This window comes from Lissotriton vulgaris, chromosome 1_2, assembly GCF_964263255.1.
Source record: "Lissotriton vulgaris chromosome 1_2, aLisVul1.2, whole genome shotgun sequence".
NCBI classification, from domain to species: domain Eukaryota; kingdom Metazoa; phylum Chordata; class Amphibia; order Caudata; family Salamandridae; genus Lissotriton; species Lissotriton vulgaris.
This window is the reverse complement of record NC_141686.1, coordinates 343,618,778-343,636,816: the sequence shown is the minus strand read 5'-3', so window position 1 is coordinate 343,636,816 and position 18,039 is coordinate 343,618,778. Positions and strand designations below refer to the sequence as shown.

Genomic DNA, 18,039 nt, shown 5'->3' with positions numbered 1-18,039 from the left:
CACAACTCACTCAAAGCCACTCACACACACGCAGTGCCACTTTCACCCACACTGTGCAGTGCACAATAGGTCTCGCAGTAGGAAAGTTGGAGCTATTGGTTTTGTAAATGACAAAGCCCTTTATGTTTTTAAAATGAAAACAAAAATAAAAGGCATTGTTATTTGCAATTGTAATAGCTCCAACTTTCCTACTGCGAGACCTATTGGCAACGCCAGTGCTTGTTGTCTTTGGTGCTTAGAACATCTGTTGTTATTACTCCGGCAATGTTGTTACTGGGTACAATTCCAAAGGACAGGATTATATTCTTTGTAATGACTGTAGCACGTCTGTGCAAAGCTACATAGTGGCTACAGGAAAAACCACCGGACTTTCATCAGTGGCGTGCCAGAATGCTCAGTTTATATAATTTGGAGTGGAGTCTTTTTTCTATCAAAGGCTTGAGGAAAAAAAGACTGGGCATAAAAATTTGGAGTGCGTTCAGGGATTACTATGAGGAATGAATGTTATTTGGATGTAATAGCTTTGCTTTGACTCAATCTATTTTTTTTATGTTACACTTGTGGAAAATGTTGAAATTGTGAATTGGATACTCTGCAGTCTTGCTGTGAAAGAACAATAAAAAGAAATTTAAAAAAAAGAAACCGACTACAGTGTATCCACACATTTCTCAGTGCAACCACAGTGAAACCGGCTGCAGTGAATCCGCACACTCCTTGGTGCAATCTCACACATGGATTGGAGGAGGGAATTCTACCTCTCCTTGATAAAATTATTGAGCAGGGGATTCTAAAAGGAGTGTTAGGGAATTAAAAAAACAAGATGAAAATGGAGAATAATACAGCACCTCAGAAAAAGTAATATTGCTGTCCCATGTTGATGTATTGTATTGTAGAACATATAATGTCCATTGTCATCCCCTCTCTTTTAGTCACTATTAATTATTCAGTTTATAGGTGTGTTTTGTAAAACTTAAATTTGGTTCGCTATCTTTTCACGAACTTCAATTGGTTGTTGTTATTATTGCCTCATCAAGCATGCCAATAATGTGAAAACCTATCAAATGTACTGTTTTTGGGATATTTGCTGGAATTTTTGTACACTTTTCCATCGGTTAGACTTCATGCCAGTCCTCCAATAGATTTGCGATGGTGGCGGCAAAACACGCTGAGTTTTTCTCCATTGAATTCCGGTGAGATTTACAAAAACTTTGTGAGATTCTGCGGAGTTCCACTCAACCACCCTGACTATGACACAGTACCACCCAAGAAACAAAGAGTTCTTGCCCCCTACCCCGACTCCTGGGCTTCAGGCTTCATACAAAGGGCCAACGTGTAAGTGCACTGCACTTCCCATGGTCTGTTACCTGTGATTTTCTGCATGTCAGCATGCTGCCTTGACACGCCAGAAGGTGCAAGAACACCACGTGCAGACCAGCAAATGAACACAATAAAGACATGGCTGAAATAAATTACTGCCTGGATCAGGGGCAAAACCTGCCTTTCCCAGTATAATAAGTCCTGTTTTCAGCAGGTTAGATTTTGGGTGGGAAGCAGAGAGCTGCTAGGGAACAACATGACAAGGGGATACACAGCCCTTGCAGGAACAAACGGAGCCCTACCTGAGCGTCTCTGTGTGGGGAGAGAGCACGGAGAATCACGCAGCCCGGAGAACAGAACCAGAACCCCGCCACCAGTCGCGCCGCCGCCTAGGGACTACGTTTCCCATCAGGCTCAGCGGCGGCGCGTTCCCCGACGCAGCTGAAGCGCCGGGAGGGGCAGTACAAGTCGGAGAGCCCTCGGTGGAGCGGGTGGGATACACAGCCCTTGCAGGAACAAACGGAGCCCTACCTGAGCGTCTCTGTGTGGGGAGAGAGCACGGAGAATCACGCAGCCCGGAGAACAGAACCAGAACCCCGCCACCAGTCGCGCCGCCGCCTAGGGACTACGTTTCCCATCAGGCTCAGCGGCGGCGCGTTCCCCGACGCAGCTGAAGCGCCGGGAGGGGCAGTACAAGTCGGAGAGCCCTCGGTGGAGCGGGTGGGATACACAGCCCTTGCAGGAACAAACGGAGCCCTACCTGAGCGTCTCTGTGTGGGGAGAGAGCACGGAGAATCACGCAGCCCGGAGAACAGAACCAGAACCCCGCCACCAGTCGCGCCGCCGCCTAGGGACTACGTTTCCCATCAGGCTCAGCGGCGGCGCGTTCCCCGACGCAGCTGAAGCGCCGGGAGGGGCAGTACAAGTCGGAGAGCCCTCGGTGGAGCGGGTGGGATACACAGCCCTTGCAGGAACAAACGGAGCCCTACCTGAGCGTCTCTGTGTGGGGAGAGAGCACGGAGAATCACGCAGCCCGGAGAACAGAACCAGAACCCCGCCACCAGTCGCGCCGCCGCCTAGGGACTACGTTTCCCATCAGGCTCAGCGGCGGCGCGTTCCCCGACGCAGCTGAAGCGCCGGGAGGGGCAGTACAAGTCGGAGAGCCCTCAGCGTCGCGGGACGCGAGCGGGACGCCCGGGGCGAAGCCCGGGCAAAGGGCGGGCCCTCTGTGGCCCTCCGAGGACCACAGAGGACGGGACGGGCCACCCCGCTGACTTCCATCAACGCAGAACACTCCCCAAGTAAGTCTCCTACGCCCGCAGTCCCTATTGGAAATTGTATCGTTACTCTATTACAATGTCCACAAGGGGCAGTCGCAGTAAGACCGCTGCAGGAGCTGGGAAAGTCACCGGGCCAATTGACAACTTCATCTTTAAGGCCAATGAAGCAATTGATCATGGCATTTCATTATTGGAGCGCAGAGTATCCCTGGAACTGGCCCAAGCCAAACGCTCCTCCTTGGGTCTCCTTGCCACAGCGAAAACACCCATTAGACACAACTCTGCTGATGGCACTGCCATCATTAATGCCAACGCAGAGATCCACACCATGCCTAACACCGTGGATTTATCAGTAACACAACTTCTCTCTGACTCCTTACGGAGTCTGGAGAAATCACCTAACTTAGATGTTACTGATATTTTTAACACAGAATTGGATCGCGTTACAAACTCTATTCCTGCAATGAGTTTTCCTGAGAACTCGGATATCATACCCATTGTAGAGTCTCAAGAACTTCTTACCTCATTAACCGAGACCACACGTGATCATGCTATTGACCCAATTTTGTTTACAGACCTCAACCCCATGGCTACAAATTTTTCCCCTCCACAAGCCTTAGCTACAACACATATACTCGTGGATTCAACCCCAAACTCAAGAGCAATGCGAGGGTTAAGGGAAGGAGCGGTACAGAAGCAGAAACCGCCCCAAGGTCCAAATATATCAACATCCAATAGAAGCCCTCTCCCTCAAAGAAAGCAGGGGAAAAACCCACCTAATAACCAAAAAAGGGCCTGTAAAAAACCTAATGTAGGAGTAAGTAATAAAGGAGATCCATCCCCTAAGGAGGGGTCATATAAAGACTGCTCCTCAACAAATCAACTTATAACAAAGGTTGGGGAAATTATATCTGCCCATCTTGCCACCATCGAAAAGAGACTAGGTAATATGGAAAAACAACTGAATGAATTAAGCGCCCTAGTTAAAAGCCCACTACCCAAAGATACTCCAGTCCTAGTGGCAGCAAAACCACACATTCAACCTCCTTTGGGGCAAGCCGTGAAAAAACCAGCCCCAGCCTCAGCCCCTAGTATCACACATAAGCAAAATTTACCCCCAAAGGGAGTCACGAACAAGCCAAACACACCCATACCCACCCCAAACACATCCACTCAGGGGAAACAACCTAACCCAACACAATCAAAGGGGGATACCACTAGCAATTCTAAGGACAGGAATAAAGGTAATCAAAGAAGATTCAATGCTAATTTGCCACCCGGATCTAGTCCATATGTAGTGGTAATGACGGGTGTCCCTGAGATACCGGACAACACCGAAGAGCCACCCTGGTCTCTATTAAATAAAGTCAGCTTTTGGTTGAATAACAACAGACCCCTACCTTCATATTGTAGGAGTAAAATCCTAACAGTTAGAAGAGTACCATGGGTGGGTCGAGAAACACAGAAAACGCATGGCGACTGTGTGATTGTTAATTTCGATGACCCGCGCACTGTAGAACATATCTGCTCATGGAGAAGCGAGGGGTATAGCGAAGGCATAGAAACAAAACATCTCTCCTTTTTCTATCCATCTAGGAGATTCAACCAGCACCATAATGCCTTTGAGAGAAACTGGTGTCACACGGGGCAAGAAGTTGAGGGAAACAACTGGGGTGAGTGGGAGTCAGATAATAACTATAGACATCCCTATAGGAACATACCAAGCAGAGATGCTTACTGGGGTATACCAGTTTTTAACAGATTCAGCAGTCTCGATATGGTTGATTGACTTCCCCCATCTCTTTCGGGGCTGCTGAACACTGAACTGGAGGGAACAAAACAGGGCTGCCCCGCCGAGTTGGTTACAAACATAGAGATGGTCGATAAGGAAACATTAGGTACCCAACTGGTCCAAAACCACCCGACACTGCCACTAGTAAGGGAAGACAAACTAATGGATAATAATGTAGGATGTATAACAACTATCCTTTCAGACCCACATATTCATAAAAACCCTGATAGTGTACTAACGATTTTAAGCTGGAATGTAGCCGGACTCCAACAACGGGTATTGGACCAGGAATGGTTAAAATTCATATCTAACAAAGATATTATAATGTTCCAAGAGACATGGGCTACTTCGGAAATAACCATAGAGGGCTTTGAATGTTATAGCATCTGTGCTCAAAAGCCAGCTTTTGGTCGCCCCATGGGAGGCTTGCTGATTGGGTTCAGAATAACTCTAGGGGGGGCTATCAGGCCAATACCAACTAAGAGCCTAAATATTCAAATCATCGAGTTTACCTGTAGATCATCGGTACATCTGATCAACTTTTATAATAACGACTTTCACTCGACCCCCAATAAAAACTATATAGAGCTATTTGAGAACATAACAAGGATAACTGAATCAACCAAGAACTGCGCAAGCAACGGGATCATCCTAGCTGGAGACTTTAATGCTAAATTATCAAGAACTAAAGCAAGTACAAACCAATTAGATAGGGCCACCAAACGCGGGAATGAATTGAAAAATTTCATAAATACCCACACCCTATCAAATATAATGGACACATTTACACATAGTGATACTGCTTACATTCCAACCTTCAGAGGGAGAGATTTTTCCAGCACAGTAGACTACATCTTCACTTCTGTGGAACTACTAGACAAAGTCATCCATGCTGGAGTGGTAGAAACAGCCTTTGGCGACCATAACGCACTTGAACTCAGCCTAAGAATGGGCCCGACCCAAATACCTCCCCGCACTTTGGGAGCAAGAGATATCACGACATCAACAGATAACCTTAGGCTAAAGTGGAAAGGGGTGAACTGTGAATCCATTATGGATATAATTACAAATAATCACCAACCAACAGTTGCTTCCTGCCTACTTACGGATGGGAATTACCACAGGATAATTGAAGACTTTGAAAACTTGTGCCATGTCATTAAAACTCTTCTGACAGTCCCCCACAGGAAAAATAACGACGAACCTAGATGGTTCGACAGTTGTTGCTCAGCGGCAAACAAGGCACTTCGCAAGGCATTAAATTCCAAACCGAGAGTCCTCGCTGATGTACGGACCGCCAGGCATGCCTACAAAACAGCCATAGGGATAAGGAAGGCTGCCATGGTAGAGGATCAGTGGAAAGATCTATCAGTTTCTGCTACTACGGGAAATAGTGCAACTTTCTGGCCCGCCGTAAGGAAGATGCGGGACATGGGTAAACAGCTGTCACCAATAAGCTGCACCATTTCAAGTCAGAACTGGGAGCAACATTTCTCCAATATATATGCTAACCCCGCTGCTCCTGTAGAAAACCAAAATTTTGATAAGCTGAGCCCACTTGACATAACCCTGGGAGAGGTCCTCTTGGCCATTAATCAAAGCCTGGGGAACAAGGCACCTGGGCCGGATGGCTTCCCAATTGATTTAATCAAACACAGACCAGAATTTTGGGCGCCTATTCTGGCCAATGTCTTCAATAGCGTACCGCTGGGTACCATCCCTGCTACCTGGTCCACAAGCACAATAGTGCCTATTTACAAAAAAGGTGAAAGATCCGACCCTGCAAATTATAGGCCCATCTCACTCTTAGACAATACCCTGAAAATCTTGGGCCGGGTGTTGTACAACAGAGTGAACGATTGGGCCGAAGAAACAGGGGTGCTAGACAGATGTCAGATGGGCTTTAGAAGTAGGATTGGGACAACAGAACAATGCCTGAATCTCAATCTTATAATAGGCAAATACACCATAGCCAAGGCCGCTCCTATTTACCTAGCCTTTATGGACTTGTCGTCCGCTTTCGACCTTGTGAATAGGTCGAAATTGTGGGCGACACTTCTCTCCTATGGCCTTGACGAACCCTTGGTACACTTTCTAGCTTATCTACATGCGGACACTAAAGCTCGGGTACGAATCGGAATGGAGGGCGAAACCTCGGGGGCAATTAAGGTAGAAAGAGGCGTCCGACAGGGGTGCGTTTTAGCACCCCTGTTATTCATCATCTACATAAACGGACTGAGTGACTCCCTGAAAGAGACGACAACGGATGTCCCGAAAGTCCAAGGGAACCCGCTACCCGCACTCCTCTGCGCAGATGATGCGGTGATCATGGGCCTAACACCGAATGCTCTCCGTGCCCTGGTCAAGAGCTTCTCCCTTTTTATGGGGAAACTGGACCTGAAGGTGAACTTTAAAAAATCATTTGTTATGACATGCGGGCCAGGGGCTAAACAACTGAATTCCATTTCAATTGGATCAGAGAAGCTATACTCCACCAAATCATTTCCATATTTAGGCATGGTCTTTGCTGCGAACGGCCTGTGGAGTGGGCATCTCGCCCACGCCACAGGCAAGTTCTCAAAGGCCATAAATTCCATCCTTGCCTTGCCACGACCAAAAAGGTCAGAAACAACCGGGGCAATTATGAAAATCTATAAATTGCAATGTGTTCCGGTTGCAACCTATGGAGCAGAAATTTGGGGGATAGTGAGCCCATCAAGCCTGCAGACAGAAGAAAATCGGTTGTGTAGAAAAGTTTTAGGAGCTCCGATTTCCTCTTCTGGGTACATCTGTCACGCCGAGCTCAATCTGCCCTACATAACCGACTTCATTGCCTCGCGACCCGCAACATTTTGGCTGTCGATCTGGGCTAATGAACGTGCCACCTTAACACAGGATATTGTGTCTGAATGCCTAAACTGTGACAAGGGTATGAGCATCCCGTGGCTCCGGGCAACAAAGGAAAGCCTGGACAGTATTGGGAAAATCAATCTTTTTAATGACCCTGCCCAGATTAAGAACTCAGATAAGAAGGTCATACAAACCGAACTTTATGCCCTCTTTAGGGAAAAGAGGTTGGAGATAGAACTACAAAAACAAACTGTTAAATCTTATGTGATTAATATAAACAATGATCTATCCCCGCAACAAATACCTTTATACCTCAGACTCCCTCTGACAAACTGGGAGAGGTCGCTGCTATTTCGCCTAAGAGCTGGATCTACAAAACACTCACTCTGCTTTCCCATGGGCTACAGCACTTCGAATTTTGGGCACGAGCCAAGCCCCTGCCCCTGTGATGGTCGCAGCAGACAAAATGAACTGCATTTCTTTTTTCATTGTAAATTTTTTATGAAATATATCAAGTGGTTCTTAGCTCCATATTTTAAAAAACAAAGGCCAGTTTCCCTAATTCAATCTTATCTTATGTTTTTAAACTTAGACAATGTAGATCTGATTTTTCGTGCAACTTCTTTTTTGAAAGTTATTTTTTATGCACGGAAATCTATGGAACCTCCCTGAAATGCCTATGCACCTAAGAAGAATGTCTCCTATGCAATAGCACTTTGATTACCTGTATGTATATTGGAATGCACTTTAATAACCGGATCTTGACTGTTTACATCATCATTGCTGCTCTCATTTCTTTTAACTATTTTTATGGTAATTGTGTAAAATTATTTCTAAAAGATGTATTTTAATGTCTATGTGACTTTTATGGATTTTTTGCAATCCGAATAAAGTTTTCTTTGAATTGAATTGAATTGACAAAAATGAGGTCTTGCTAGTTTTGGCATGTGGTCCTGCAAGTTGTGACACTGCAGACACCTGATACTAATGCCTGTAAGCTCTGCCTTGTTTGAGCACCTCAACTCCCAATTAGGCAGTGAGGCTTAGGGAACACCCTGTGTCCTACCTGATAACCACACAACAGAAGAAAGGAACCAAAAGCTGGACCCCTGATGTCAGAGCGAGTGGTGCAATCCTAGAGCCTCACACCCATCCTCCCAAGAAGTGTTGAGAACAAGGGTACATTAGAGGGCCTATTGTCATCTGTATGAGTACACTCGTTGGTAAATCCAACTCTGCGCCCAAAGACGTACGAAGTATGCACATTTAGCCTAAACACAGTAGGCGCCTCACTGTTCTGGGTAGAAATCGCTGGGACACCATGTGCTAAGGGCACATCTTTAGATCTTTTAATCATTCAATCCTGCCCTCAACTCCTTCCATTCCATGGGCTAAGGCACTGCAAGACATTGTCAACATAGGGAGTGTAGCCTGTCTCATTGCAGGAAGGATCGCTATGAAACCCTTTAACTTTTTTAAAAATAACCTTTAGAAACTTCTGAAAACTCACATTTCGACTCCAACATTTTCTGATGGCTCCAAAGGACAAGAAAGGTTAGTCCCTCTGCAAAGAACACATGCTGGTGCCAATATGGGGGCTCCAGGATTCAGAAATAATTCTGTAACCATGAGGAGAAGTTCAAATAGCACTCAACATCGAATTAAACAGAAGCATGCATACCATCGACTCAACCTCACAATTTATACTACTAACACCTGTCACCTTTGCACAGACTGACCCTTAGGAACTGGTAACAAAACCTCCAAGAGTAACATGCGGAGCCGTGAGATTTACAAACAATCAATCTTTTTCACGCTTGCCTGCTTAGAAATGTCAACAAACTGCACTTTAGGGGCACTGGCAACAACAGCCCCATGTGAGTCAAAACAAATAAACCTCAACGAAAGGCTCAACCCCAAATAAGAATTCTCACCCCATGGACACCAACCACTGTAAGCCTTACCCACTCAAGAACAAAGTGTCATCCCGCAAAAGACATTGTGCTCCAGACAGAATGAAGAAAGCACAACGTGTGACATGGAAACAAACTCCAGCTCTAAGCCCATAACTACCACAGCACTCCAGGGCCAGCACCCCATCACCTCCCTCTGGCTGTGCAGGATGTGTCTCTCCATACCTCCATCTCCGAGGAAGCCGAGCTCTCCAGAGATTGATGGGGGGTGAATAGGGCTCCCCCCTCCTTGCAGCAGGGAGATGACCCAAGCACAGCACTGATCTGACAGCAAAAATCACAGCGAGAAGCAGCATCAGTCTTGGTCGCAGCGTTCTGCCTGCACAGCGCCAGCTAGACACTGAGTGAGGTAAAGAAGGGACCTGCCCATAACCCTGGAGCTGCACAGTCCACTCAAGTGCCGGCTGCCCCCTTCTCTGGCTTTGTTGGGATATTGCAAGGTGGGGGGAGGGTAGACTCAAGGGAGGAGGGAGGGGGTGAAACCTTCTTTGTCTGAGAACTCTGAGGCATGTGATCCCAAATGGACTTTCTGGACAGCTGGGATGGGCAGCAAGAGGTACGGGCTCCCGCACACTGCCCATCCCCTCTCAGTTGGAGAAGTAGCCTTTTCGCTTCTGGCCGAGAAGTTTACATTACTGTGCCCATGTGTCACTGAAAGCTCCCACCCTGATAACTGGATTGGTATTGTGAGGCACATGCACCTGAGCTGGGGGTCGAGGGGTCGTGCACTGCAACAAATGCAAAGAAAAGTCCAATTCAAAAAAATAGATATGGTGCAAGTATCATCAACATGGGCGGCCTTGCTTTGGACACATCAGGGGGCCTCCTTGTCTTGATTCACCTGAAAAGTAAGGATGGATGCCAGTAAACTCTGCCGCGTGGAGAGGCAAACCTCCGTGAAATCTGCAGGCGGAGTGGAGTTTACACCCCACCCCTAATTTTATACTTAAGAACTTTCCTTTCATTTTAACTGAGCAGACTCTGTCAATTTGCTATTTGATGTTACAGAATAACCTTTTTCCATTTCTTAGCAGACAGTTGTTGTGTTGGTCTGTCTATTGATATACTTTATGTGATCCTCTTGCAAATACTATAATGATTATTTCTCTGAAAGAGTAACCATGTTTCTGACTACTGTAAATATTTTAAATCTTTAATGTGGCCTTACAGCTCCAAAGACAAAGGCCTCTAACTAGGGAGCGGTCCTTTAATGGCTGGTATAGCCTGCTGCGGTGGACTATATGTCCATTACATCATTTGACTAAGGAGGGCAGAATGTGTTAATTAATAAAACAAAGGGGACTGAGACCGAGGGGGTTGAGATACCCCTGCGACTCCGAACCTTTGTTTGACAGCTGTTGATGTGAATGTTCAACAGTTAGGAGCTGCATGCATTGCCACAGTGGTTGATTATTGAACATTAACAGCAGGAGTTAAGAAAGGGGCTGGAGTCCTCACCTTGTTCTCCCTGAGCTCGGCTAAACTTCTTTTTGTTGAGCAGGTGATCCAGGGAGATGCAGGAGCTGAGCAGTAATCCCCCCCTGTTCCGAGACGCCAGTGACACTGCGAGCTACAGGAAGAAAAAGGGGGGGAAGGCTCCTGGGGCCCGAGTGCACATCCGCTATCTTTTGCTTTTCTCTGCCCAATACATATATTTTGGAGAGGCCAGGGAAAGAGAGAGGCTGTGTATTAAGACACTTTAATGTTGAGAGCAGCGGGCCTGTATCAGGCTTTAGAGGCTGCTGCTCCTTGTGTTCAATGGAGATCTCAACATTCCAATGTTCTAAGCTTTGTCCTGCGAAGGTTTGAGTCCAAATTCCAGCTCTTGAGTCGCCGTCCTTTGAGGCTCTCAAGACACCGACCCTCCACATCATCCCTTTAGATAATTTATAAATAAAAAACGCCTACACGTTGATGCCTTGTTGCTTTTCCATTTCTCAGTATTCCCACACTGCATCAGCGTGACCTTGAATTGCTGTTTCTCAGAGAGCGTGGTTTGTATAAATCTAAGAGTGCGGTTGACTAATGTATGGACTCATGGGCAGAATTATGTAGAAGGACTTTACCATGCCGTTTGTGAACCAGATTGTTCTGCTTCGCAAGTTTCATGAACTGTAAATGGACAGATGGGAGTTATGAAGAAGGGACTGTGTTGTTGGGGTCTGCTCTCTGAGAGTGTGGGTGCGCTCCACATGCACCGAGACCTTTCCCAGCAGTGGGATCCTAGACCATGGTCTGTATATTTATAACCATAGTTGCTTCACAATAGTGTTCATAGAACAACAGTTCATTTAGTTTTTTTTAGTTTATAACAGTAATTTAAAAGATGGGATAAAGTGTGATTGTCATCTTATGTAAAATGTTCCCTTTACTTCCTTGTAAGGTAATCTGGAATGATCAGGCTATACTGTGAGGTGAGGCTGACACCCTTGGAGGAAGGAACACATAACTATCGGTTAGTGTTTCCTAGCACCCTAAGTTTCCTTGTTGCCTGTTTCTCCTTTCTCTTTTCCCTCTCTCGTTCTCGGTTTATGTCTCTCCAACTTCAGCATTTGACTCCCTCCATACACTATTCGTGTTGCTATCAGACGTCCGATAATAAACTGATGGAACATGTTTGGCTCCTAGTGCAGTTCAGGTTCCGTATCTGGTCAGGATGCACTCGACTGTGAGCACTTGCCTCCTGTTTTGCTGAGCAGTTCCTTTACAATTGGTACATTACTCTTCTCCTCTACAGCACGTGATACTATCCTCCCTCTTCCTGTTCTTTCTGTGTCTTTTCTCTCTGGGTCTGACTTCCACCTCTTTACGTCCTCCCATCCTGCCCTTTACTGGCTTCTCTGCCACTTCAGGGGTCATACTGGGTACTTGTGGTGAGAGTGGAAGATAGTCTATTTTTTCTCTAATTCCTCTGTTTGTTTTGTGTTTTTTCTTTTCTTGCCCTTTTTGGTTTCCTTTAATGTTGTGATGTTTTTCCTTTGTCAGGTGTTGCAGTGCCTGGGCCCTGTAGGAGAAGTGTGATGAGTTCCAGGCCACAAAGTAAGTCCTTATCATCCCCACAATTTGAAATGGTGATTTCCACTGAGCTAACTGGACGCGGTCTCAGTCTATGGTGGCATTTGAAGCAGTGATTACAACAAGGCCAATTCCTTTGTTCTTTAAAATGTCATTGCCTAGATCACTAGAAAAAATATTGGATGAAAACTCCAAGTGTGCAGTGGAGTAAAGAACATCTGATAATTCATTAAAAGTATTACAAATATATTGGTTGTGTCTGATAATCTGGGTCAGAATATATCCCTAACTTGTGATTCTTCCTTAAATATTCACTTGTTTTGCTTTCACAACCTTGAGTTCTAGTGGTTTCAAGCTCCCTTTCTACACAGTGTCTCAGAGCTGTTTCATCACTTTCAGAAATGCAACTCAAACTGATTGCCTAGCTTGCTTCTATTAATACTTTCTTACTGCAAAGTACAAAGTTGTAAATATTTTTTCTTCATGTTGATTTACAATATCTAACTTTATTTCTCCAGATGACCGAAGCATGAAAAGATAAAAGAAGGTTTTAATGTTGTGAAACACAATAAAAAGGATTCTTTTAAGGAAAGTTACAACATTCTCGAGCTCTAGAGGAGAAACATATTCTATGTGCCAGGAATGGTGATGAATTTGGAGCCGAAGAAACTGCTAAATGTGAAAGGTGTCAAATATTTAAAGAAATAGACAATAAATGTTTACGAAGAGTCAGTTACAGAGATTGAGGAATCTCTGAAATATGAATGGAACTCAAGAGTAAATTGAAGGTCTGCATCTACTAATTGTAAGAATATTTTCACTTAAAAGAAACATTTCAAGATTGGTTGAAGGAAGAACATTGGCAACAATTGATACCCAAGCAGAGCATTTGAGAGTCATCAGTGTTGTAAATTCTGCCTGTTAGTTTATAAGAAATTCCCTGGAGACCCAAACCTCTCTGAAAAAAATGTATCTGTGACCGTGATGTGACAGAATTGTCAGAAAGACTTATAACGCAGTTTAAATAACGAGCATTTGTCTACGTCTCAAGTGATTGTTAACGAGAAGACATTGTTTGAAAAAACGAATTGTAAATGCTCTTACTCAAGTGTCATTACAGCAAAGACGCTGGATTACACTTTCCAATACCAAAACATTATCCCCCACCAACTCTGTCTTTATGGTTGATCTGAGTAGTTTCAAAGTGTACCGGACCGCCAAAGTCGATCATGTACCTGCCATAGCCATAGAGAGACAAAGCATGTACTGACAGAAAGTTTAAAAGGAGGCAGTGCTATGTATTGCTAATTCATAAAGCCACACTAGCATGCCCTAATCCCCTATCATTACTTGTATGAACAAATATACTTAAACAGCAAAAACTAAACCCCAAAGACCTTATCAGGGCTTTTAAAACTCCTAAATCAGATTTTATAAAATGGAGTCACAAAAAGAGTTAATTTAACTTGACAGAACTCACCCGGGCATAACTTGGAGAAAATGAATCCATCTCACTAAATACAAGGGGCTCCTCAGTGAAAGTTTATAAAACAGGTTAGACAGGCTGCCTTTAAAAGTAGGAAAATAATCTCCAGATAAAAGCTATACTTAGTTAAATACAAATGTTAAGAAGAGCATCGGCAGTGTATTTTTAGAAGTTAATGCGGAATGTAACATAAACAAGTACAGACTCTATAATCAGATACAGTCTTAACATGGCCGGTGTCCAGGAGCAAACCCAGCATGGAGACTCACATAACTCGAATATGAGTAATGGATGCGAGAACAGCTTTAGTTATCAATCCCACCCCACTAAACACGAGAGAACTCACACCAGACAAAACCCTTATCAGTGTCCTGAATGCCAGAAATGCTTCACTCGCAAATCCTCTCTCATTCAACATGTGAGAATCCACACTGGGCTCAAACCTCATCAGTGTTCAGAGTGCCAGAAAAGCTTCAAGTCGAAATCTCAACTCATTCAACATGAGCACATTCACACTGGGCTAAAGCCGTATCTTTGCACTGAATGCCAGAAAAGTTTCAGTCAGAGTAGTGCTCTCACTAAACACGAGAGAACACACACTGGGGTAAAACCGTATCAGTGCACTGAATGCCAGAAAAGTTTCAGTCAGAGAAGTGCTCTCACTAAACACGAGAGAACACACACTGGGGTAAAGCCGTATCAGTGCACTGAATGCCAGAAAAGCTTCAGTCAGAGAATTAATCTCACTCGACATAAGATAACACACACTGGTTACAAAATGTATCAGTGCTCAGAGTGCCAAAAACGTTTCAGTTATCAATTCAGTCTCATTCAACATGAGAGACTCCACACTGGGCACAAACCTTATCAGTGCTCTGAATGCCAGAAAAGCTTCAACCAGAAATCTAGTCTTGCTAAACATGAGAGAACTCACACTGGTGAAAGACCTTATCAGTGCACTGAATGCCAGAAAAGCTACAGCCAGAAAGGTCATCTCACTCGACATAAGAAAACACATACTGGGTACAAACCTTATCAGTGCTCAAAGTGCCCAAAAAGTTTTAGTTGTAAGGACTATCTCATTCAACATGTGAGAACTCACACTGGACAAAAACCTTATCAGTGCATTGCAAGCCAGAAAAGCTTCATCTGTAAATCTAAGTTAGCTCAACATAAAAGAACTCACACTGGTGAAAGACCTTATCAGTGCACCGAATGCCAGAAAAGGTTCAGTCGGAAAGGTCACCTCACTCAACATAAGGAAACACACACTGGGGACAAAACTTATCAGTGCTCGGAGTGCCAAAAAAGCTTTGTTTGTAAGGTCTCTCTCATACATCACCAGAGAATCCACACTGGTGAAAGACCTTATCAGTGCACTGAATGTCAGAAAAGCTTCAGCCAGAAAAGGTATCTCACCCAACATGAGAGAACACACACTGGACTAAAACCTTATCAGTGCACTGAATGTCAGAAAAGCTTCAGTCGGAAAGGTCACCTCACTCAACATAAGGAAACACACACTGGGGACAAAACTTATCAGTGCTCGGAGTGCCAAAAAAGCTTTGTTTGTAAGGTCTCTCTCATACATCACCAGAGAATCCACACTGGTGAAAGACCTTATCAGTGCACTGAATGTCAGAAAAGCTTCAGCCAGAAAAGGTATCTCACCCAACATGAGAGAACACACACTGGACTAAAACCTTATCAGTGCACTGAATGTCAGAAAAGCTTCAGCCAGAAAGGTAATCTCACTCAACACAAGAGAACACACACTAGACAAAACCTAGTTATTGTTCTAAATGCCAAGGATATGTCAGCTGGGGATTCCGTTTGATTCAAAATGAACGAACCCACAGCGAGAAAGAAAATTAACGATGCTCTAAATGTGATGAATACTTCAGTTTTAAATGCAGCCCATGTACATGAGATGCAGCAGGAGTCCCTTTGCCGTAGGTCACTATGGTACCCACTTCTGTTCATGCCTTTGCCACATAGGGCTGATCATTGAGAAAATCTAAAGGTGATGAAAGGACTGGTAGTTAATCTCTGCAACATCCCTCCACATCATTCTCTAGTCTTTGTGCAACTACAGACAGGACCAACCCTATGCAAACCATTCTTGACCCCACCATAAATAGTATTAAATACCTCTGTTCCGAGGGTACACAGCCCCGTATTACACAGATCCACACGAGTGACCACTGTTTCGAGGGGACACAGCCTCGTATTTCAAAGATCCACACAAGTGACCTCTGTTCCGACGGGACAAAGCTTCGTATTTCAAAGATCCACACGAGTGACCTCTGTTCTGAGGGGACACAGCCTCGTATTTCAAAGATCCACATGAGTGACCTCTGCTCCAAGGGGACACAGCCTCGTATCACAAAGATCCACGTGGGTGACCTCTGTTCTGAGGGGACACAGCCTTGTATTTCAAAGATTCACACGAGTACCTCTGTACCGAGGGAATACAGCCTCGTATTTCAAAGATCCACACGAGTGACCTCTGTTCTGAGGGGACACAGCCGCGTATTTCAAAGATCCACATGAGTGACCTCTGTTCCGAGGGGACACAGCCTCGTATTTTAAAGATCCACATGGGTGACCTCTGTTCCGAGGGGACACAGCCTCATATTGCAAAGATCCACACGAGTGACCTCTGTTCCAAGGTGTCAGAGCCTCGTACGACAAAGATCCACACGAGTGACCGCTGTTCTCAGGGGACATAGCCCCATATTACAAAGATCCACACGAGTGACCTCTGTTCTGAGGGAAACACAGCCTCATATTACAAAGATCCACATGAGTGACCTCTGTTCCAAGGGTACACAGCCTCGTATTACAAACATCCACTCGAGTGACCTCTGTTCCGAGGAGACACAGCCTTGTATTACAAAGATCCTCACGAGTGACCTCTGTTCCAAGGGTACACAGCCTCGTATTACAAAGATCTACACGAGTGACCTCTGTTCTGAGAGGGCACGGCCTCGTATTTCAAAGATCCACACAAGTGACCTCTGTTCCGAAGGGACACAGCCTCATATTACAAAGATCCACACGAGTGACCTCTGTTCCAAGGCTACATAGCCTTGTATTTCAAAGATCCACACAAGTGACCTCTGTTCTGAGGGGACACACCCTCGTAATCTAAAGATCCACTTGAGTAACCTCTGTTCCAAGGGGACACAGCCTCACATTACAAAGATCCACACGTGTGACCTCTGTTCCAAGGCGACACACCCTCGTATTACAAAGATCCACACGTGTGACCTCTGTTTTGAGGGAGCATGGCCTCATATTTCAAAGATCCACACGAGTGACCTCTGTTCCAAGGGTACACAGCCTCGTATTACAAACTTCCACACGATTGACCTCTGTTCCAAGGGGGCACAGCCTCGTACTACAAAGAACCACACGAGTGACCTCTTATCATTTCCTTTTTGCTACAAATGGAACCTGCTACTCATCTGCTGGGGACAGTCTCACTCGCTTTACAATCACATCAGATAGATCCAAGAGATTCTCACTGATAAACAGGCCTATTTATGAACTACAATAGGACGACTAAAGTACTAATAAATGTGATTCACAAACCTATGTGCAGACATTCCACCTCTCCCATCTTTTTCTGGTTGGAGTTGTCTCGCTCAACTGCCCAGTTTCCACACTTTAGAATACCTTTTAGTAGTAAATGTAGGAGGGACAGAAGGATGTGGTTGTAAAATGTGAAAAACCTATGAATGAAGGTGAGCGGCTAAGGGAGGAGTTTAGGGAAGGGCAAAAGATTTGCCGTTAAAGGAGTAAGCCCATTTCAATTTACAAGACACACTTCTAAAGTTACTACAGCCACAATGTACTTAAAACAGTCTTAAATGTAATCGAGCTCCGAGCTGGAGTAACTTCAATATCACACACGACCATCTGTTGGAACTGCAACACCCTCCCTAAATAACATTGGAGGTAGAGACGTCAAATAAAATCCCATAGGAACTAATGTTACAATAAATATTGTAAAATAAAAATCTAAATAAATTTAATGAGGTCAGACTGTGCAGCTGTTTTAATTGCCTGACGTTTGATGCATTTTGATGGCCGTCGATTCAGGTTTGACTTGAGGACAATCCTTCTTTGTGGCTATTTTGCACTTCATGCCAGTTCTGTGCATCTCGTCCCCTTCTCTGACTGGTTCTGCCCAAAACATTGTATTAAAATCCAGTGTTAATCATCACCGGAGAATAGGCTTAACATTTACCCTTCGAGCATAGCTTGTAAGGTTTTTCTATGTGTTTTCAGGAGTGTTTCAGTGGAACTGTTTTTTTTAAG

The 18,039-nt window shown here is 44.8% G+C and overlaps 1 protein-coding gene across 2 annotated transcripts in view; it reads left to right on the top strand.

Annotated features, from left to right (window-relative positions):
• The window catches only part of LOC147736730 (uncharacterized), a 77,328-nt gene extending 59,575 nt beyond the window's left edge, over nucleotides 1-17,753 (top strand). Inside the window, exons 2-4 of one of the 2 annotated variants that reach the window (XM_086953442.1) lie at nucleotides 11,596-11,667; nucleotides 12,198-12,251; nucleotides 12,746-17,753. In XM_086953442.1, coding sequence (XP_086809568.1) covers nucleotides 13,943-15,550 — 1,608 coding nt within the window. In that variant the 5' untranslated portion in view covers nucleotides 11,596-11,667; nucleotides 12,198-12,251; nucleotides 12,746-13,942 and the 3' untranslated portion in view covers nucleotides 15,551-17,753. The remainder of the gene's footprint in view (nucleotides 1-11,595; nucleotides 11,668-12,197; nucleotides 12,252-12,745) is intronic. The other variant, XM_086953443.1, reaches the window with a different exon arrangement.
• Nucleotides 17,754-18,039: the final 286 nt, after the last annotated feature.